The sequence below is a fragment of the Bos indicus genome, chromosome 18 (genome assembly GCF_029378745.1).
Source record: "Bos indicus isolate NIAB-ARS_2022 breed Sahiwal x Tharparkar chromosome 18, NIAB-ARS_B.indTharparkar_mat_pri_1.0, whole genome shotgun sequence".
Taxonomy (NCBI): domain Eukaryota; kingdom Metazoa; phylum Chordata; class Mammalia; order Artiodactyla; family Bovidae; genus Bos; species Bos indicus.
The window spans coordinates 13,573,803-13,591,526 of record NC_091777.1 but is presented as its reverse complement, the minus strand read 5'-3'; the positions used below and the strand labels follow the sequence as shown (position 1 = coordinate 13,591,526).

Sequence of the window (17,724 nt, the reverse complement as noted above, 5' to 3'; positions counted from 1 at the left end):
ACATTTATTATACAAACATACAGAACCTACTAAAACATAGCTCTCAAAAGGGTTCCAGTGCAGCTGGAATTTCCTTTACAGAGAAGCAAAGTCTGTCGTATAATCACCCCCACTCAGAACAATGCTGTTAGTTGTGGCTCTGCGCTGTATCACTGTTCACAAAAGAACACTGTATTGGGCATATGTCACTTTCCCAGGTTCCCCCCCCCCGCCCTTTCTGTCACAGTTCTTTACCTTGAAAAATCTCTGATAAGGTACAGTTAATAAAGAGGACTTAGGGACTTTCTTGGTGGTCCAGTGGCTGAGACTCCATGCTCCCAATACTGGAGGCCTGGCTTCTCTTCCTGGCTGAGGAACAAGATCTCACATGCTGCAACTAAGGGTTCAAATGCTGCAAGATCATAACTCAAAGATCCTGCCCGCTACAGCTAAGACCCGGCATAGCCAAATACAATTAGCAAATAAATTTTTTAAAAACAAGACTATATAGAATCCAATTAAAAAATAAAGAGGACTTAAACATTCTATCTGGTTTCCAAAGGAAGGTTTTAAGCTCCATGGGCATTCTTAGTATTTTTGTATTTATTCTGCAAAGATTGGGATGGGGGGAATCCAGTAAGAGTACCCACCTTCTCCCAAACACAAAATGATCAGTTTCGAAGTCTCCATGAGAGTGTGGACGGTGAATTGCTTTCTTTTCTGGGTTTTTACGATATTGAGTATTGACTGGTGAGTGCTTTTTTGGCTTAATTGCTGCCTTGTAAGAAATGGACTTTTTGTTCCCTTGCTGGACAACTGCTCCCAATGCAAGAAGAGTGAAAAAAAAATCGATATCAGGCATATGGAACTGGGGGGAGGGTAAAAAGGGTTTCATATTTTCTAGTCCCTTAGGCATCCATAAAGCTTTACCAGATTACCTCAAGCCTTGGGTTCACTACCCCAGGGATTACCACAAGGGCTATAATAGTGATGGGGCAGGATTACTCTATGATTTTTCAAGTATTGAAGTCCATATTAACAGTGATTGGTATGGTCTTATCTTAAATTCCTACTTGAATTTAAAACCTCACAACCCCATAGGTATCTCAGAAAATCATTTAAAGCAGTTGGTGTGTAAAGTTATCTCATGAGCCTGAAAGAGAAGCATATTGAAATAAATTATATTTAAAGTTGACTAATTTGTTATATGCAAACAAATATCAACCAATAAATACTGTAACTTCACGTGAATTTTGAAAACAAAGGTACTTAAATGTGAAAAATTTCATGTGCCCTCAGATTGCAGTTCAATAGACATTCAATGTAAATGATATTCAATGTAAATGATATTCTGAGTGGTCAGTTAATATCACTCATATAGAATCCAATTAAAAAATAAAGAGGAGTTAAACATTCTATCTGGTTTCCAAAGGAAGGTTTTAAGCTAGTTAATATAAGCATAGCAAGATTTATTTTTAAACAAATAGCAAATATGACTCATCTTTTAAATAATCTACATAATGTACAGAAGAACAAATCTGTCTTGTGAATTTATTCAGTGCTTTCTCCAGAAACCTCATGGTACTTTTTAAACTATCACATAATCATTCTAGAAAGCCAAGCAGGGTCAGTTTTAAATAGCTCTCACCCTATTCCTTTTTTCCTAACATGAAATGACCATAATCGTGGGGGATATAAGGTAACTGCTAGAATATGATGTCCCAGCATTAGTGAAGTAATGCTGTAAATCATGCTACCACGCTATTTCTGCGAATCTGTAAATAAGGCATGAAACGTTAACCTGCACTACAGAACATGTTAGGGTTATTTTGCCACACTCAGTATGGAGGGCAAGTCACACTGAGCTTTAAGTTCAGCTCTTCAGGCCTGCCCGGCCTGTCCCGCCTCTTCTCTTTCTGATTGGGAGAGATATCCAACCCTCCTTGTTGTCTGGGCTACTATTGGCTGTTGGTCCAATCAGTCTTGTGTCATCCCTGCTCTTTAGCACAAGTAAACAAACAAGTATTGCTCAAGAGCAGTGTCCTGGCTATTCTCAGAAAGGATTCAGCCAGGAGGATGTTGCAAGTGACGCCCCATAGCTTGCAGTCTTTCAGAATGTCTTCACCGGGTCCAGGAGAGAGTGTCCAGAGCGAAAGAGGCATGGCGCGCGGGAGAACTTCCTCTCTCCCATGACGCCCTGGCTCTCCTGTACAACTTCAAAAATCAACACCCCGGTGACTGCAGGAAAACGATCTCAAATCACTCCTACAACCTAATACTATCTCTTAAGTGAGCATGTAACATGTTCATGTAACCGGCTGGCCTTTCACAGGCCTTTTTCTTTGTTATAGTCATTTGTTCCTTTAATTGTAAACAAATTCTGAAGGACTGCTCTTTTTCCAGCTTTTGCCCATATATGCTGCTGTTGAGACTCATAAGAGTCTCACACCAAATCTCTTGTTTAGCCTTTGAATATTTTCTATTCTCTCCACTCACCTTGATTATTTCTTCTGAGCAGATGCCATTTTCAAATCTGGATTCTGAGAACCAGCATGGGGAAGTTGACAAGGCTTTCTTAAGTCCAAGAACTACTATTTTCCATGACTTTTGAGGCAATCAGTTGAAAAGTGCCTTGCCCTGTACACTACTAATTTCCTTAGATAGGAGTTCTCAATAACAAAGAGTTCCCTCTTGTAATTCCAAGAGGGAATGTATTGGGAGCATGTAGTCATTTGGTAAAACAAATGATTTTGTGGTACAACTGCTGTGGAAATGGTATGGAAGTTTCTCAAAAGATTAAAAACAGAACTACCATCAGTTCAGTTGCTCAGTCGTGTCTGACTCTTTGTCACTCCATGGACTGCAGCATGCCAGGCTTCCCTGCTCATCATCAATTCCTAAAGCCTGCTCAAATTCATATCCATCAACTTGGTAATGCCATCCAACCATCTCATCCTCTGTCATCCCCTTCTCTTCCTGCCTTACATCTTTCCCAGCGTCAGGGTCTTTTCCAATGAGTCAGTTCTTCACATCAGGTGGCCAAAATATTGGAACTTCAGCTTCAGCATCAGTCCTTCCAATGAATATTCAGAACTACCATATGACCCAGAAATTCCACTCCTGGATATATATCTGAAAAGACCCCACTAATTAAAAAAGATATCAATACACATACCCCAATGCTCATATCAGCATTATTTACCATTGCTGAGATATAAAAGCAACTGAAGTGTCCACAACATTCATCAACAGATGAATGGGTAAAAATGTGATGTACATATGCACATACAATCAGGCATAAAAATGAACAGAATTTTTGCCATTTCCAGCAACACAGATGGACTTGGAGGACATTATGCTTAGTGAAATAAGCCAGAGAGAGAAAGAAAAATACTGTATGATATCACTAATATGTGGAATCCAAAAAAATACAACAAACTCTAGTGAATATAACAAAAAAGAAGCAGACTTTACAAACATGGGGAACAAACACTAGTGGCTACCAGTGGAGAAAGTGAGGGAGGGGCACAAGAGGGGTGGGGAGTGGGAGGCACAAGCTTATATGTGGAATCTAAAAAATACAACAAGTGAGGCAGCTACTCACCTGAGTCTGCCTGCTCTCCCACTGTGAGCATACTTTCACTTAATAAATCCTCACTTTGCTTTCTTGGAAAAAAAATAAATTAAAACTACAACAAACTAGTGAATATAACAAAAAGATGACTCACAGATACAGAGAACTGGTGGTTACCATGGGAGGTGGCAACACAGGAGTGGGAGAGGCACAAACTTTTGGGTGTGAGATAGGCTCAAAGGTGTACTGTATTACACAGGGAATATAGCCAATATTTTGTAATAACTGCAAGAAAAAGTAACCTTTAAAATTGTATACAATTTAAAAAATTTTCCATTTAAAAAGATCTCTTCTATCTAATCTTCCCTCATTTTAGCATGAATGTATCCTCTTTGGCGTTTTTTTGTAAAGGATCCAGTTCTACATAACGGGCTGTAAAAGCTTCAAGGACACAAAGCTTTCAGGGTTCAATGTGTAATTGTTTTCTGCGATAGCCTAAGTCTTCCCCTCTGGTTCTTCTCCCCCATTATGGATTACCACAGTTCTCATGGTCATCCATTTCTTTCTGTTCTAATGGTCAGCACAAATTCAAACCTTTAACATCTTTGTGGGTTATTGTACACAGTCTTTTATTGTTCCTGCTGTCAAAAATGTAGATTTAGGTATATCTTTTAACTGAATTATACATAATTCAAATTATGAACATGGTTAACCATTCTTAAAAAGATGGAAATTTAACCAAACTATTTTGTACATTTTAATATACCCTAAAACTTTTCTAGAAGAATATTTTATTAGTAGGACCTAGTAATGAGTAGACAGATTAAAAAAAAACAAATTGAAATATACAGCAGCAAAGTGCATGCTTTATAATCTATGGATCCACGTAGAACATAGCATGTAGGTTAGTCAGGCATTCTGTAAATACTTATCACATGAGTTGACGCATTTCTGTTTGCTGAGACTTCCTAGCTTGGATGGGGATGGCAATGATCCACAAGGCTTCTTTAAATCTGTTTGGTTCACATTCCTCCCTTTGTAGCCATCTAGCCAGTTTGTTGTTCTTCACTCAGCCAACGTGTAGTCAGTACACATTTGCCTATTACGTGATGTATGCTAGCATGTCTGTCATGCAACAGAGGATACAGCTGGTGAGGCTGCTACCAGAGGAAGCACGTGTTTGTAATAAAACAAATGATGGTGCAGTAATAAAGGGACATTCCGGGAAGGGGTACCATTTGAGGACGAGGTGGAAGGGGTGACTGTTTACTGGCACAGACTGGGAAGAGGGTTTTCCTGGCAGAGGAGACAGCTTGAACAAGGGGCAGGGATGTGACAAGGCATGGTGCGTTCCCACTAAGGAACTGGGTGGCTCCCATTGAGAGATGTTTGGAGACAGGAGATGCTGCCAGACCTGGAGGTTAGGCCTGGATTGTGAAGTACTCTGTGTGATGTGATACGGAGTCAATGGGGTCATTAAATACTAATATTAAATAGGTGAGTGAAGCATGACTCTTCTTTTGTTTCTGTGTTACCACTTGCAGGAGGCGAGTTCTGATAACAGGCTAGAGGACAGTTTGAAAAAACACCCAGATACAGGGAAGGCAGTCACAAGCTGTTTTTCAATTGCCCGGAGCTGAGATAGTCAAGGTTTGAAGTCCAGCATTGTTACTTTTGTCAAAAGATGCACTTCCCTATTTATGGGATTCTGTGGACTGGGGTAGGCAGCCTCTTTTCTGCTTGGAGACCTCCTTAGGGAAGTAGTGAAGAGCCAGGACCTTGTGGAGGCTGGGCCCAGGGAACTGGTGGAGTCATTATTTTTCAATCTGAGTAGAAAGAGCAACACTGACCAGAAACACTGGAGTGGTCTGTGGATTCTTAGCTTCCATATGGGCTCTGGGCAGTTGCTCCAGCACTTCAGGGTGTTGACGTGAGTCTGGACCAGAAAGGAGTTGGGCTCATCCAGGCAGAGGTCTGCTTCCATAATCTCGTAATCACATCCTTCTCTCTGGAAATGACAGTTTCTTGTTATTAGTGCTGCTTAAGGGGAAGCCGCTGTCACAGGAAGGCTTTGTGTCACCCCTGCCCCAGGCCCCAGCTGGCTTCCCGTCTAGAACCCACAGTACCCTCCAGCACAGTAAACAAGGTAATCAGGGCACAGAAAGGTCATATAGATCTGATAGACAGAGTGCCTGAAGAACTACAGACAGAGGTTCATGACATTGTACAGGAGGCAGTGATCAAGAAAAAGAAATGCAAAAAGGCAAAATGGTTGTCTGAGGAGGCCTTACAAATAGCTGTGAAGAGAAGTGAAAAGCAAAGGAGAAAAGGAAAGATATACCCATTTCATTTGAAAAGACCCTGATGGTGGGAAAGATTGAAGGCGGGAGGAGAAGGGGGTGACAGGATGAGATGGTTGGATGGCGTCACTGACTGGATGGTCATGAATTTGAGTAAACTCCAGGAGTTGGTGATGGACAGGGAGGCCTGGTGTGCTGTAGTCCATGGGGTAGCAGAGTCAGACTGAGCAACTGAACTGAACTGAACTGAAGATCATATAGACTACCCACCCAGTGTGATTTCCCCTTTTTATTGCAATCAGGGTAGAAATAAGTGAATGTCAGTTTTTAAATAACAAAGGCACAATTTAGGGTCCGACTTGGCTTAACTAGTTCCAGGTGCTGTAAGTTTGTGTTGTTCCCCTAATCACACCTTATATGACCCTTCTGGGTCATGGGGAGGTGTGGTGGGGGTGTCCTTGTGCGCATCCTGAATTATTCTCTGAGGGGGGATCCTTGAGATGTACACTGGGGGTCCTTTGAAACTTTTGGTGGGGTTCTTGGGATCCTGCGGGGAGTTCTTCCAGGCCTTCCTGGGAGGTCCTCAGAAGAGTGTTCTCTGGGCTACCCTGGGAGGTTCTTCATGCAAGGGTGCTCAGGGGGGTTTTAGAGGTCCTGAGGGTTCTAAGAGGGCTCCTTTGGGCCTTCCTAAAGGGTCTGGGGCTGGTATCCTCTGAGCCTTCATGGGGGTCAGAAGGAGGACTCTCTTCCAGGCCTTTTTGGAGGATTCTCCAGAGGGTCCTCAGAGCCTTTCTGGAGAGTTCTTGGAATCCCCAGGGGTCTTTTTGGTGCCTTCCTGGGACGATCCTGTGCGGGTGTCCTCGGGGCTTCCCTGGATGGTTCTTTGGGGATCCTCAGGGGGATCCTTGGGGGGCTCCTTGAGGCCTTCCCGAGGGTCCTCGAGAGAGGGTGTCCTCCGGTTTCCCTGGGGGTCCTCTGGGCCTTCCCAGGGGGTTCCTTGGGGATCCTTGGGGGGAGCTCTGGAGGGGGCCTTAGGGCCTTCCCGAGGCATTCTCCGGGGGCGGGGCGGGGGGGGGGGTGGCCCTCGTAGGGTCTTCAGGGTGACCTCTGGGAGAGCTCCAGTCCGGTACTCAGGAGGTGGTGAGTTCGGCCCTCACAACCGGCAGCACGCCATCTACTGCCTACCTGTCGTGTGCGCTCATTCGGGAAGGGGCGGCCGTCGTGCGTTTGTCGGTGACATTCCTTTCCCGTGCTCTGTACTGGCGCGCGACTGGAGGCCCGCAGTCCTCAGGTGAGCGGAGGCCAGGGCCGCCTGGGACCGGTGGGGCTGCGAGGAGAGGGACCTAATGAACCCTGAAGGGCGGTCGAGGCGGGGGGCTTTTCGGCTACGCCAGCCCAAGACTTTTCGGGTCCCCTCTGGTGGGCTGGACCAAGCCCCAGACGGGGACTTCGGCAATGTACTAGAGGCGTGGCTTAGCTGTCGGGAGGGGCGGGGCCTCGAATCCCGGGGGGGTTGGGGGGGGGTGCCTTGGTTTCCCCGCCCCCCGGGGGGGCGGGGCTTGGCTCTCTGAAGGGGCGTGGCGAGCAGGGCTCTCCCAGGGGTGGTGCTCGGCTCCCCCGGGGGGCGGGACTCCGCGCTCCTGGGGACGGGGATAAAGCTCCCTGGAGGGGCGGGAATAAGGCTCCCTGGAGGGGCGTGGCGTGGAGTGGCGGGGCCGGGCTCTCCGGCCGGGCGGGCGGGGCTCGGCTCTCGGGCGGCGCGTGCGCACGGGCGGCGGCGGCGCGGCGGCCGTCAGTCGCCGGCATGGCGGTGTGCGCTCGCCTCTGCGGCGTGGGCCCCTCGCGGGGATGCCGGCGACGCCAGCAGCGCCGGGGCCCGGCCGAGACCGCGGCGGCAGACAGCGAACCGGACACGGACCCCGAGGAGGAGCGCATCGAGGCGGGCTCGGCGGCGCTGTCCGGGGCCGGGGGCGACCGGAGCGCGGGCCCCTCGTCGCCCCCGCGATGCTCGCTGCTGGAGCTGCCGCCCGAGCTCCTGGTGGAGATCTTCGCGTCGCTGCCTGGCACCGACTTGCCCAGCCTGGCCCAGGTCTGCACCAAGTTCCGACGCATCCTGCACACTGACACCATCTGGAGGCGGCGCTGCCGGGAGGGTGAGTGCGCCGGGGCGGGGCCTGGGCCCCAGGGGGCTTGACTGGGAGGGGGTGGGGTGGGGTCCCCACGGGCTCTGGAAGGGCAGCTGCCATCGAACAGGGATCCAGGGGGGAAGGTTCCAGCCGCCGGGTGCTGCTGTGACCCCAGGGGCCCTTGCCACAGATCCGGGGCGCGGGTTCCGGGCGCAGCGGAGTTCATGGGGTGCTCAGAGAGGGTTGAGGGGGTCTCCCAGCTACGGGGGCCAGGACGCCGAGGGCAGTGACGCGAGCTGGGGCTGGGTTTAGGCCGGGGAACTAGCTGACGTCTGTGACACCCTTCTCGGTCCCCAGCCCTTGGGGGCGGAGCTGACGAGATCGATGAGGGTGAACTTGAATAGTTAGGGGAGTCCGAGGGTTTGGACGGTCTCGAGGGCGAGGACCTGGTCTATGAAGCGGTGGGTTGTGAGGCGGGCATTGCTGGAGGGCGCTTATGCCCCGCTCAGGGATGCTGATGTCCGAAGTGAGGGTGGTGAATAGTTTTGTAACAAATCCCCTGAAAACAGCTTTACTTAACCCAGAACGTTGACAGATCTCTGCTGTTCACTAAACTCTAGAGTTTCGGTAAAAAGGATAGGTAAGAAGAAAAATCAAACAATGAAGGACAACAAAGGGAAGAAAGTAAAAAAATCATCAGAGATCCTTGCTATCAAAGATAAGCCACTCTTAAAATTTTGGAAAACATCTCTCCATACGCACATGTGGAGTCATGTACACATTTTTCCGTAAATGGGACCGTATCATTTATGATTTCATAGAGGGTTCAGTATAAAAAAGCTTCATAGTGTTCCACTGCCTGTGTATGCCACAGGCTAGTCCTTTACTGTTAGACTTTTAAGCTTGCAGTTTTTCCTTGTGCCATCGAGACTGCCTTTGTGCATTTTATAGGAATTGGTGGGACTTACATATACCTTTTAGAACTTCTGAGACTATCTTCTTGGGGTATAACTTTCCAAAGTGGGGTTGTGGGCAGCAGGGAGGCTGTCCATCTTGATAACACCTTACATACTCATTGCCCAGCTGTTGGTATTTACACCCCCAGGAAGACTTCATGAGAAGGCCTGTTTCCCCAAATCCTCTCCAGAGGGAGGTCAGTCAGTTCATCATCTTTCTACCATAAAGCTCAGTGGTCAACCCTCAGGATTGGTCATCAGTGGCTAGACTCTGTTTATCTGCTCTGAGATCCTGGACATGCTGCTTCCCTGGCCCAACTGTTATTGGGAAGTGCTGAGGGTAAAATGAGATGATACAGATGAAGCCCTCACACCCTAACTGGTGATGATGCTTCACGGCCATTTTAATTTCACCTCTTTCGGAGGCAAAGAGAGTTCCACCTTTTCATTTGCTTTGTTTTGCATTTTGTACCCTTGTGAGTCCCAGATTTGTCACAGATGTTGCTTTGAGCGTTGTGAGTTTCTCCATCAGTCAGCCAAACCTGTATGGTGGTCTCCAGGGGATTGTCTCTGGGGAAACTGTAAGATGTGTAGGAACAGAGGCTAACAAGACTTCTGTGTGACCAGAAAGCTCAGAGGTGTGCCACAGAGTAAAATTAATCAGAGGTACAGCTCAGGACAGGTTCTTACAACTTCTAGTGGAAATATGAAAAGTCCTCCTGAAGATGTAGAAAGGCATGAGGGCAGATGGAGGACGACAAGCCCTTCCTTTCCTGCTCTTGTGCCTCTCAGTGCAGCTCTCTGGGGACAGCAGACACCGTGACAGCTGGGTCAAGGCCTCCTCTTCACCAAGGTGGCCTGGGCAGCTGGGAGAATTTTCCCTCTGAGAAATTAAAAAAATGAAAGACAAACATGGTAAAGCAGATGCCTTCTTAGTCATCCCCAGTAAATAACAGTTAAGTCTTCTATCATATTTGCTTTTGATTTTTCTCCTTCTTTTTTTTTTTAAAGAAAGCCTTCTAGCCAGCTCTCAAATCCCTCCAGATCAGCCTTGTCTTTCCCACCCCCAAGAAGCAGCCACGTTTGTGGGTGGCTTTTACTTGTATATACATACACCTGTAACATCCCCAACATTGTCTTATTGTGCTTTAGTTTTTTGGAAATATATCATCCGTGAGTATTATGCATCTGTCAACTTGTGTTTTTAAATTCTGTCTATGTTAATACATTTAAATCTGGTTCCAGCTTCCTGAGCACTGTGTGGTGGTTCATAATTTGGAGAGGCCGTGTGTGGTCCTTTGCTCGTTTTAATTTTTCTCACTGCACACAGTGTGATAGTGAACGAGCTCATATGTTTCCTTGGATGCAGTTAAATTTGATAATTTCTCTGAGGAATATATCCAGAACTGGTGTCGCTGAGGTAGTGGGTTATGAGTTTTGTAGTTTTGCTAGAAACTGGCCAGTTATCTTGCGGGGGGGTGGTGATTTTTCACTCCAGATATTAACAGGTGTGTTTTCCTCTTTGCACATCTGTCACGAGGCGTGCACAGGCAAGACACTGAAGGTAACAGGAGTGCTCTGTGCTCATCACAGAGCTGCCTTTGTGGTCTGGGTTCGTTATGTCGTTTAATCCAGTGTCCCCTAAAGTTTTTCTGGTTTGAACCATTTGTTTCTAAAAATCTGTGCCAATCTGGGTGAGAAACAGCATCTCATTTAATTTGCAGATGGCTGATAACTCATGAAGATGCGCATTTAAAAAAATATAATTATTGGGACGCTTTGGTTTCTCTTATTTCTGTGTCCTTAATCTTTGCCCCTTTCTCCATTGTTATTTTTTTATTATTGATTTGCAAGTTTTATTTAATCTGGATCAATTTCTGTTTAATATATGCAGAACATTTTCTCATAGTCAATAGTGCTTTACTTTCAAACTTCACTTATAGTCACTTTTGCAAAAGTTACAGCATTGATCAATGTTATGTACTGGTAGCTTTCGGTTTAAGTAATGATTGTCATCCTGAGGTTATGGAGGTTGTCAACAGCCGGGTCTTCAGTTTCACTTGTTTGTTCTGGTAACTTTAACTTCCAGTTCATCTGGGTCCAACGTTGGATGGTTGGCAGTCCCATGTAGCATTAACAGGCATCCCATAGGGTTAGTGTAATTACGACTGGAGTATGTATAAGGATAGTCGTGCGTGAGACAAGTCTCATTTCTCTGAGTCCCTAAACGTCTTCCATCCTGAACTAGACATTTGGTTGTGGTGGGAGATAAGGTCAAAGTCATGTGCACAGAGGCAAAAACCAAAACGATCCCAGCCTTGGTGAGCAGGAGGTGGGTGGTCGCAGCCTACTGCAGTCCTGGCTCTGAAGCCCCAGGTCCAACCCTGACACTTGTTAGTGTTCTGGGAGGACGAGTGAGGTGTTCGTGAGTGTGCGTGTTTACCGCTCAGTGTATGTACCTTTGCTTTCTGTGTTTTGATAATCAGTTTTCCCAGAGGAGAAGACAAGCAATCTGGGGAAGAGGGTGCTGCACACCTGTGTTTTGTTTTTAAAAATTTTTTTAATTAAAATTTGTTTTCTTGCGGGCAAGACATGCGAGTCAGGGGCTCTTTTTAAAATGAGAGGATGACTTGGGGGCAGGTGGAGAGTGGTGGGGGAGGGGCCCTAGAAACTTAGAGTGAGGTGGCTGTTACAGTGCTAGTGCGAATCTCACAATTTTTCAGTGTCCTAGCAGTGGTAAATCAATAATAATAGATCAGTAGTTTTTATAGAATTTGGTTTTCTGAGCCCCCTGCCTAATGGAGCTGTTGGATTAAATAGTTTCTTTCGGCAGGTGAAAGAAAGTTGCTACTCAGAAGCCAAATATGTGCTTCTGTTTTGGGGGCAAGTACACCAAATAAGTGATATCTCCCCTCTTATGGGAAAGCAGAGCAGCTCTGGCCTGCAAGGCAGCACGGGGTCGGGAGTGAGCTGTGTTCTGTCTCTCCCCGTTTCCAACCCCTGCAACCCCCACCCCCCAGCCGTGTTTTGATGCATCACTCCTTTGGCTCCAGGCCTCCTGCAGTTACTTGCTTGTGGGGCTATAAATAAGCCGTCATTTCTCAGAGCATAGGGCAGAAGCCAAGTCCATTCTTTGCCTTTGACCCTGACAAGGCTTTTCTTGGTTAATACTTCACCGTTTAGTTGGTGAATTCTGAAACACTGGCCATTTTTAACACGGTTCATCTCTGCGGCACTTTGTGAGGTCTACCTGAGGCTAATGCGTCTAGAAAATTCAGACTGTGATTCCAACTCAGAACATTCAAATGATAGCAAAAGATATATTTAGAAACAAAGGAAATGCTCACACATAAAGACATAGAGACATAAAGTCAGGTTTCAACTATATAGTATATAGTTTGCCCATTTCTTCTCTTGATGGTAAGTGCCTCAGTGACCCCTGGAATAATATTTGTATAATATTTTGATCAGTTGTAAGTCTAAGGTGGGCTGAAATTCCATCATAATTAGAAATATCCTTTTCCCATAATGTTTGAGCTGTATGACAGAAATAGGAAAATCAAAAGTAATATTCAGTTTTGTATTTGCATACAGAAGAAAACACTGTTTCTGTTCTGTTTAGTATGCTGACATGAAATGTGAAAAATGTGGCTTTTGATAAACATGGCTGAGCGCGGAAGGATCATCCAGGGAGGAGGTGAAGTGGGCAGGTTGTTGGCTTTGGGAATATTTTATGGTTCTCGTTAAGCAATGCCTGTTGAGCCTGCTTGTTTTGGGGGTGTGGGGTGGGTGTTGGTATATAAACAGACTGTCCAGGTAGTAGGAGCAGCATCCCTGTCCCAGTCAGGAGGAAGAGGAAGCCAGGTTGCCTCCTGGACACACAGCAGGGTCTCAGAACTGGAGGGAAGCCCTTATCCTGTCCTGCTTTGCTCAGTGACAGGACTACAGGCTCTTTATTTTTGGGAGTTGCATCATGTATGCTGCTCCACAGAGAAACCTAATCCTTCCAGTTAGCAGAGTAGGAGGGCTGCAGGAGACGCTTCCTCTTAGCGGACATCGCTAGCCTCAGAGCAGCAAGCTAGAAAGCGTGTCTGGCCCCCAGGAAGTGCTGAGCCAAGATTCCCCCTTGGCCATATTTAACTGGACAAACACAGGTGCCTTGCCAGGAAGAACTGCTGGGCTGTAGTCACTGTTTGCTGTGTTTACAAAGTGGTTATGTAATTCAGTTGAGGATCTTGGTTTGTCTTTCTGGCTGGAAGGAGTGTGTCTTTGGGACTTCGGAGGAACCACTATCCTCTGAGAAGCCCAGGACTGGTCCAGGAGGTGGCTTGGGTTCTCACTCATGAGTCAGCATCCTTTGCCAGTGATGCCCTCATTGTCTGCCCCGCGGTGATGGGCAGGGGAAGAACCTGGAGTAGCCCCAGCAGGCCTGCTTGCTGAATATTAGTGGGGTGTCGGGGAGTGTCTGAAATCTGAGAGGAGGTCTGGGGAGACGTGATGGCAGAGTCAGACTCTTGCTTACCCCCTGGTCTCAGGAGTGGGTGGTGAGACCCAGCAGGGGTGCCTGTAGCAGGAATAAGTGTCTAAGAATGACAGATGGGCCTCAGTGGGAGTGGGGCTCCCTTGGCCAGTGGGTGCCCATCATGGAGCTGGACAGGGTCAGCATCTTCTGGCTGGAGGGGCGAGGCTCCTGTTGGCACTGAGGCTGTTCATCTTTGCAGAGGTGGAGCTGGTTGGGAAGAAGTCTCATTGACTGTGTAGGTGGTATCAGCTGTCCTGGGGAACTGTTTGCTTAGCAGCCTGAATATTCTAAGTGTTTAATAGGAAATGCCCATGGGCTGTGTCTAGGTTTGGTTTTTACATTTGTCCATCCTGAGATGCGCTGGCTGCAAAGTGCTTTTCCAGATCTGCTACATTATTATTATTTTTTTTTTTTAAAAAGGCATTTCATGCAGTTACAGTAACAGCTAAGAAAAGTAGCAAGCTGTGGGACACATAGGAGTTTGGAACCTGTGCTCTGCTGTTGGAGGGGTGTCCTCAGAGCAGGAGACCTGAAAGCCAGTTGCCTGAAACGCCCCCACCCCAAGCCTGATGGACCCCCCCTTCTCCACCAGCTCCCATCCCTGCCTCTGCCTCCTTTTACAGCCTCAGAAATTCCAACCATACTTTATTAAGGGTTATAATTATCCCCTAATCTAGCGCAAACAAAAATGAACTATATTTCCAATCAATATTACCTTTTGGTTTTGTTTGGGGAACTGAGTTTACAGCAGGTGGGAGACGACCCAGCCGCATTCCCCCAGCCCCCTTCCTCCCACTGCTGCCTTCTGGGGGCCACGGCTGGGCCCCAGCCTTTCTTCTGCCTTTGCCTTGCCTGGCAGTGCAGTGGCCTCCGCACCAGACCCCCTACCTGTGCCTCCAGGTGTGTCTCTGCCGGCTCCACCCACAGGTCGCCCCATCTGGGCGCTTTGCTGCCTGAGCCTGTCAGTGCTCCTGCGTTGCCCTGGACCCCCACCCCCGTCTCTGGAACAGCAGGATGACCTGCTGTTCCCACTCTCATCCCGTGTGCGCCTCGCTTGCGTCAGAGTTGGTCCTGGCTCTGTGGCCATCCAGCGTGGCAGAGCCCTCCTGAGTGGCTTTATTGGAGCATGGGGCTGAGTGCCCTGTAACTGCAGACTCCAGGACTGGTGCAGCCCATAGACGGATGTCACTAACTTTGTCACCTTCGATTCTGACACAGAGTGCCTGCACGTCCTAGCCACAGCAGGCACAGGCACCAGCTCCGTTCACTTCCGTTTGTTCTTCCAGGGTCTTGGGAAGTAGCATGTGACCCTTGGGTCCTCCTGTAGAGGCGAGAGAGTGGAAAAGAGAGGAGAAAACTCTTACCCGTCCCCACCCGTGGAGACAGAAAAGACCTCCTGCACATTAAGAAACACGTCTGTGGTTGGGGGCTTGGGTAAAACCTGGGCAGCAAGGGACCTCACTGGACGGGAAGTGAATGAGGAGGGCCGGGAGCCCCTGGCAGTCGGGTCACAGGAGGATGCAGCTTCAGTGTTGACTCAGCCCAGATTCCTGGCCTGTTTTTCCCTCTTGGCGAAACATGCATTAAATAGCTTTTCGGAAATTTCCTGATTGGAATATTTGGAAGTGGCAATTTAAATTTTTTCTTAATTGTGGTAACATATACACAAAGTGAAATGTACCACTTTGACCTTTTTGAAGTGGGCAGTTCAGCGGCATTACCTGCATTCACGTGGCTGTGCAGCTATCACCAGAACTATGGCCAGAACTTTTCCATCTTCCCCAGCGGCTGCTCAGTCCCCATGACACAGTAACACCCCGTTTCCCTTCCGCCAGCGCCTGGCACCCTCCATTTCTACCTTCTGTCTCTGAATCGGGCCGCTCTCGGGACTTTGTATCAGCGGGACCATACAATGCTGCCCTTTTGCGATGGGCTCATCTCACTCAGCACAGCGTCCTTAAGGTTCAGCCAGGCTGTGTCAGGTGTCTGCCTCTCTTCCTTTTTAAGGCTGAGTAATATCCCACTGTGAGGATGGACCTGTTTTACTTATCCGTCATCTGTCAATGGACACTGGGGTTGCCCCCACTTCTTGGTTATTGTGAACCATGCTGCTGTAAGCAAAGGTGAACACACATCTCTGAGTCTACTTTCATCTCTTTTGAGAATGTACTAGAAATAGGGTAATAGCTGGATTCTATGTTTAATTTAAATTTCCTCAAGTCTAGCTTAGCCAGCCATTTTTCTCCCCCTTCCCAAACTATTTTTTTTTTTAGACTGTGTTGCTGGTTTTAGAGTAGACACTTTCAAAAAAGACTTTCACAAGCTGCCTGATGTACTAGTTTAGCAAGGAAACTTTTTGAATTGCTGGCAATTAGAAAGCAGCTGTGGGCAGCATGGTTTGGTGTGCTAACTGTAACCATCTTGGGCAGGAGGATGAGTTTTTCTGGGAGGGAGGCTCGGTGATGGTGTAGGTTCACTGGCCTTACTGCTACTTTATGGCATTTCCCCAGTGACTTATGGAAAGGTTTATAGAACAGTCAGAGGAGGTGGAATCGTTCCTAGCCACAACTTTAAAAAAAAACAGCCTTTCCCATCACGTGGAAAATACCGAACATTTCTTGCAGGAACATTTGGGTCAGAATGACATTGTTCTGCTTTGGTGAATGTATTATCTTTGGGGAACGTTGAGGAAAACCCACTGAGCGTTGCCATATTTATTAGCACTGTGTCATACCTTTGCTTTCCTTCCGATTGTCGGTGGCCTTTTCTGTGGTTGGTTTGTCTGCTCATGCAGGTTCATCTCCTGGGTGATATTAACAGGGCCTTTTCTCGACGCGTTGTGCAGAGAGATTCACCGTGTTTCAGTCATCCAAAGTTCGAGCCGTCGCTGGGAGGCAGTGTGTTGTTTGTCTCAGGTTGGACGATTGCTGGACTCAGACAGGAAAACCACAGATCAGGTTGCCCGCCTTCAGCGACTCGGCCCCGGGAGGTGCATGTGGGGTGGCACCGATGCCTCTGCGAGATACAGGCTTCCAGAGCACATGTGGGTGCATCTCTGGTCTGTGCCCTGAACCTGACCAGCAGTGTCCGTGTGTATCATATAAGTGCAGCGGGAATTTGCCGTATGGCTAAGAAACTCAAACAGGGGCTCTGTATCAACCTAGAGGAGTGAGATTGGGAGGGAGATGGGAGGGAAGTTCAAAAGGGAGAGGGTATATGTATACCTATGACTGATTCAGGTTGGGGTTTGACAGAAAACAACAAAATTCTGTAAAGCAGTTATCCTTCAATAAAAAAATAAATTAGAAGAATAAATGAGAGAATAAATTAAAAAAAAAAGTGCACAGTTTGGAGGAGAAGGCTCCCACCCCCTGCCCCCTAGTGGGCTCCCAAACCATCATGTCCATCGTGTCTGCGAGGCAGTAAGAGGCAGGTCTTGTTGACCATGTGCCCTAGTTGCTGCTGGAACCGAGGGGGAGGAGCTGTCCTTTCAGAACCACACAGCAGGTCTTGTGTGGTGACAGTTTTTGAGTACACCGTCATTGGTGCAAGGGAAGGACACTGTTTATGGGGATCACCCAAGGTGGTGACAGCCCCGTGGTGGTCAAGCGGCCGCCTGACCGTGGTGGGAGCTCATGAAGGCCATCTGGTGTGGGGCCGAGCTCTTCTCAAGAGTGTGGGCAGACCCACTCCAGCTCGACCGCCAGCCAGGGTGGAAGTGGCCCTTCCAGCTGGTCCCCCACGTGGTCTGAGAGGGTTTGGGGCCTCTTGGTTGCTGGTGGCTCATGTGACATGCAGGTGTCACCCCTGCCCCAGGTCACACACAGCATGTTTCACTATCGAGTTCCTTTCAAGTTCTTGCGACTTGCATGACTCTCCGGAGTGGAGTCCACATTCTTCTTGGCAGGAGGGTAGCATGTGTGCTTTTGTGTGATCACGAGGCAGGCCATGGGCTGTTCGTCAGCAGGGGAGGCAGGGAGACAGGCCTGGTCTCAGGGAGGTTGCCAGGTGGTGACCGCCTTGCCCCAAGCGGTTGCTTCACTGTCTGCATCTTGAGCTTGGCTTGGACACTGTCACAGTCCTCGCAGCCACAGAAGCATTGGGTTGACGTCAGGCGTTCCACTGGAAAGACCAGGCCTTGGCAGGGGGAACGGCCATGGTGTGACGAGGTGGACAGCCCTTTGCTGGCCTTCTGCAAGGAATGCTGAGTCACCAGCCTCTCTGAGCCTGGGGCCCCTGCCTGAGGTGGGGCAGAGCGCTGTCGTGG

At 48.0% G+C, this 17,724-nt stretch overlaps 1 protein-coding gene across 3 annotated transcripts in view; it reads left to right on the top strand.

The window, feature by feature from the left end:
• Nucleotides 1-7,614: 7,614 nt before the first annotated feature.
• FBXO31 (F-box protein 31) overlaps nucleotides 7,615-17,724 on the top strand; it is a 36,336-nt gene continuing 26,226 nt past the window's right edge. Inside the window, exon 1 of one of the 3 annotated variants that reach the window (XM_070770422.1) lies at nucleotides 7,615-8,006. In XM_070770422.1, coding sequence (XP_070626523.1) covers nucleotides 7,658-8,006 — 349 coding nt within the window. In that variant the 5' untranslated portion in view covers nucleotides 7,615-7,657. The remainder of the gene's footprint in view (nucleotides 8,007-17,724) is intronic. The other 2 variants (XM_019978982.2, XM_019978983.2) reach the window with 2 other exon arrangements.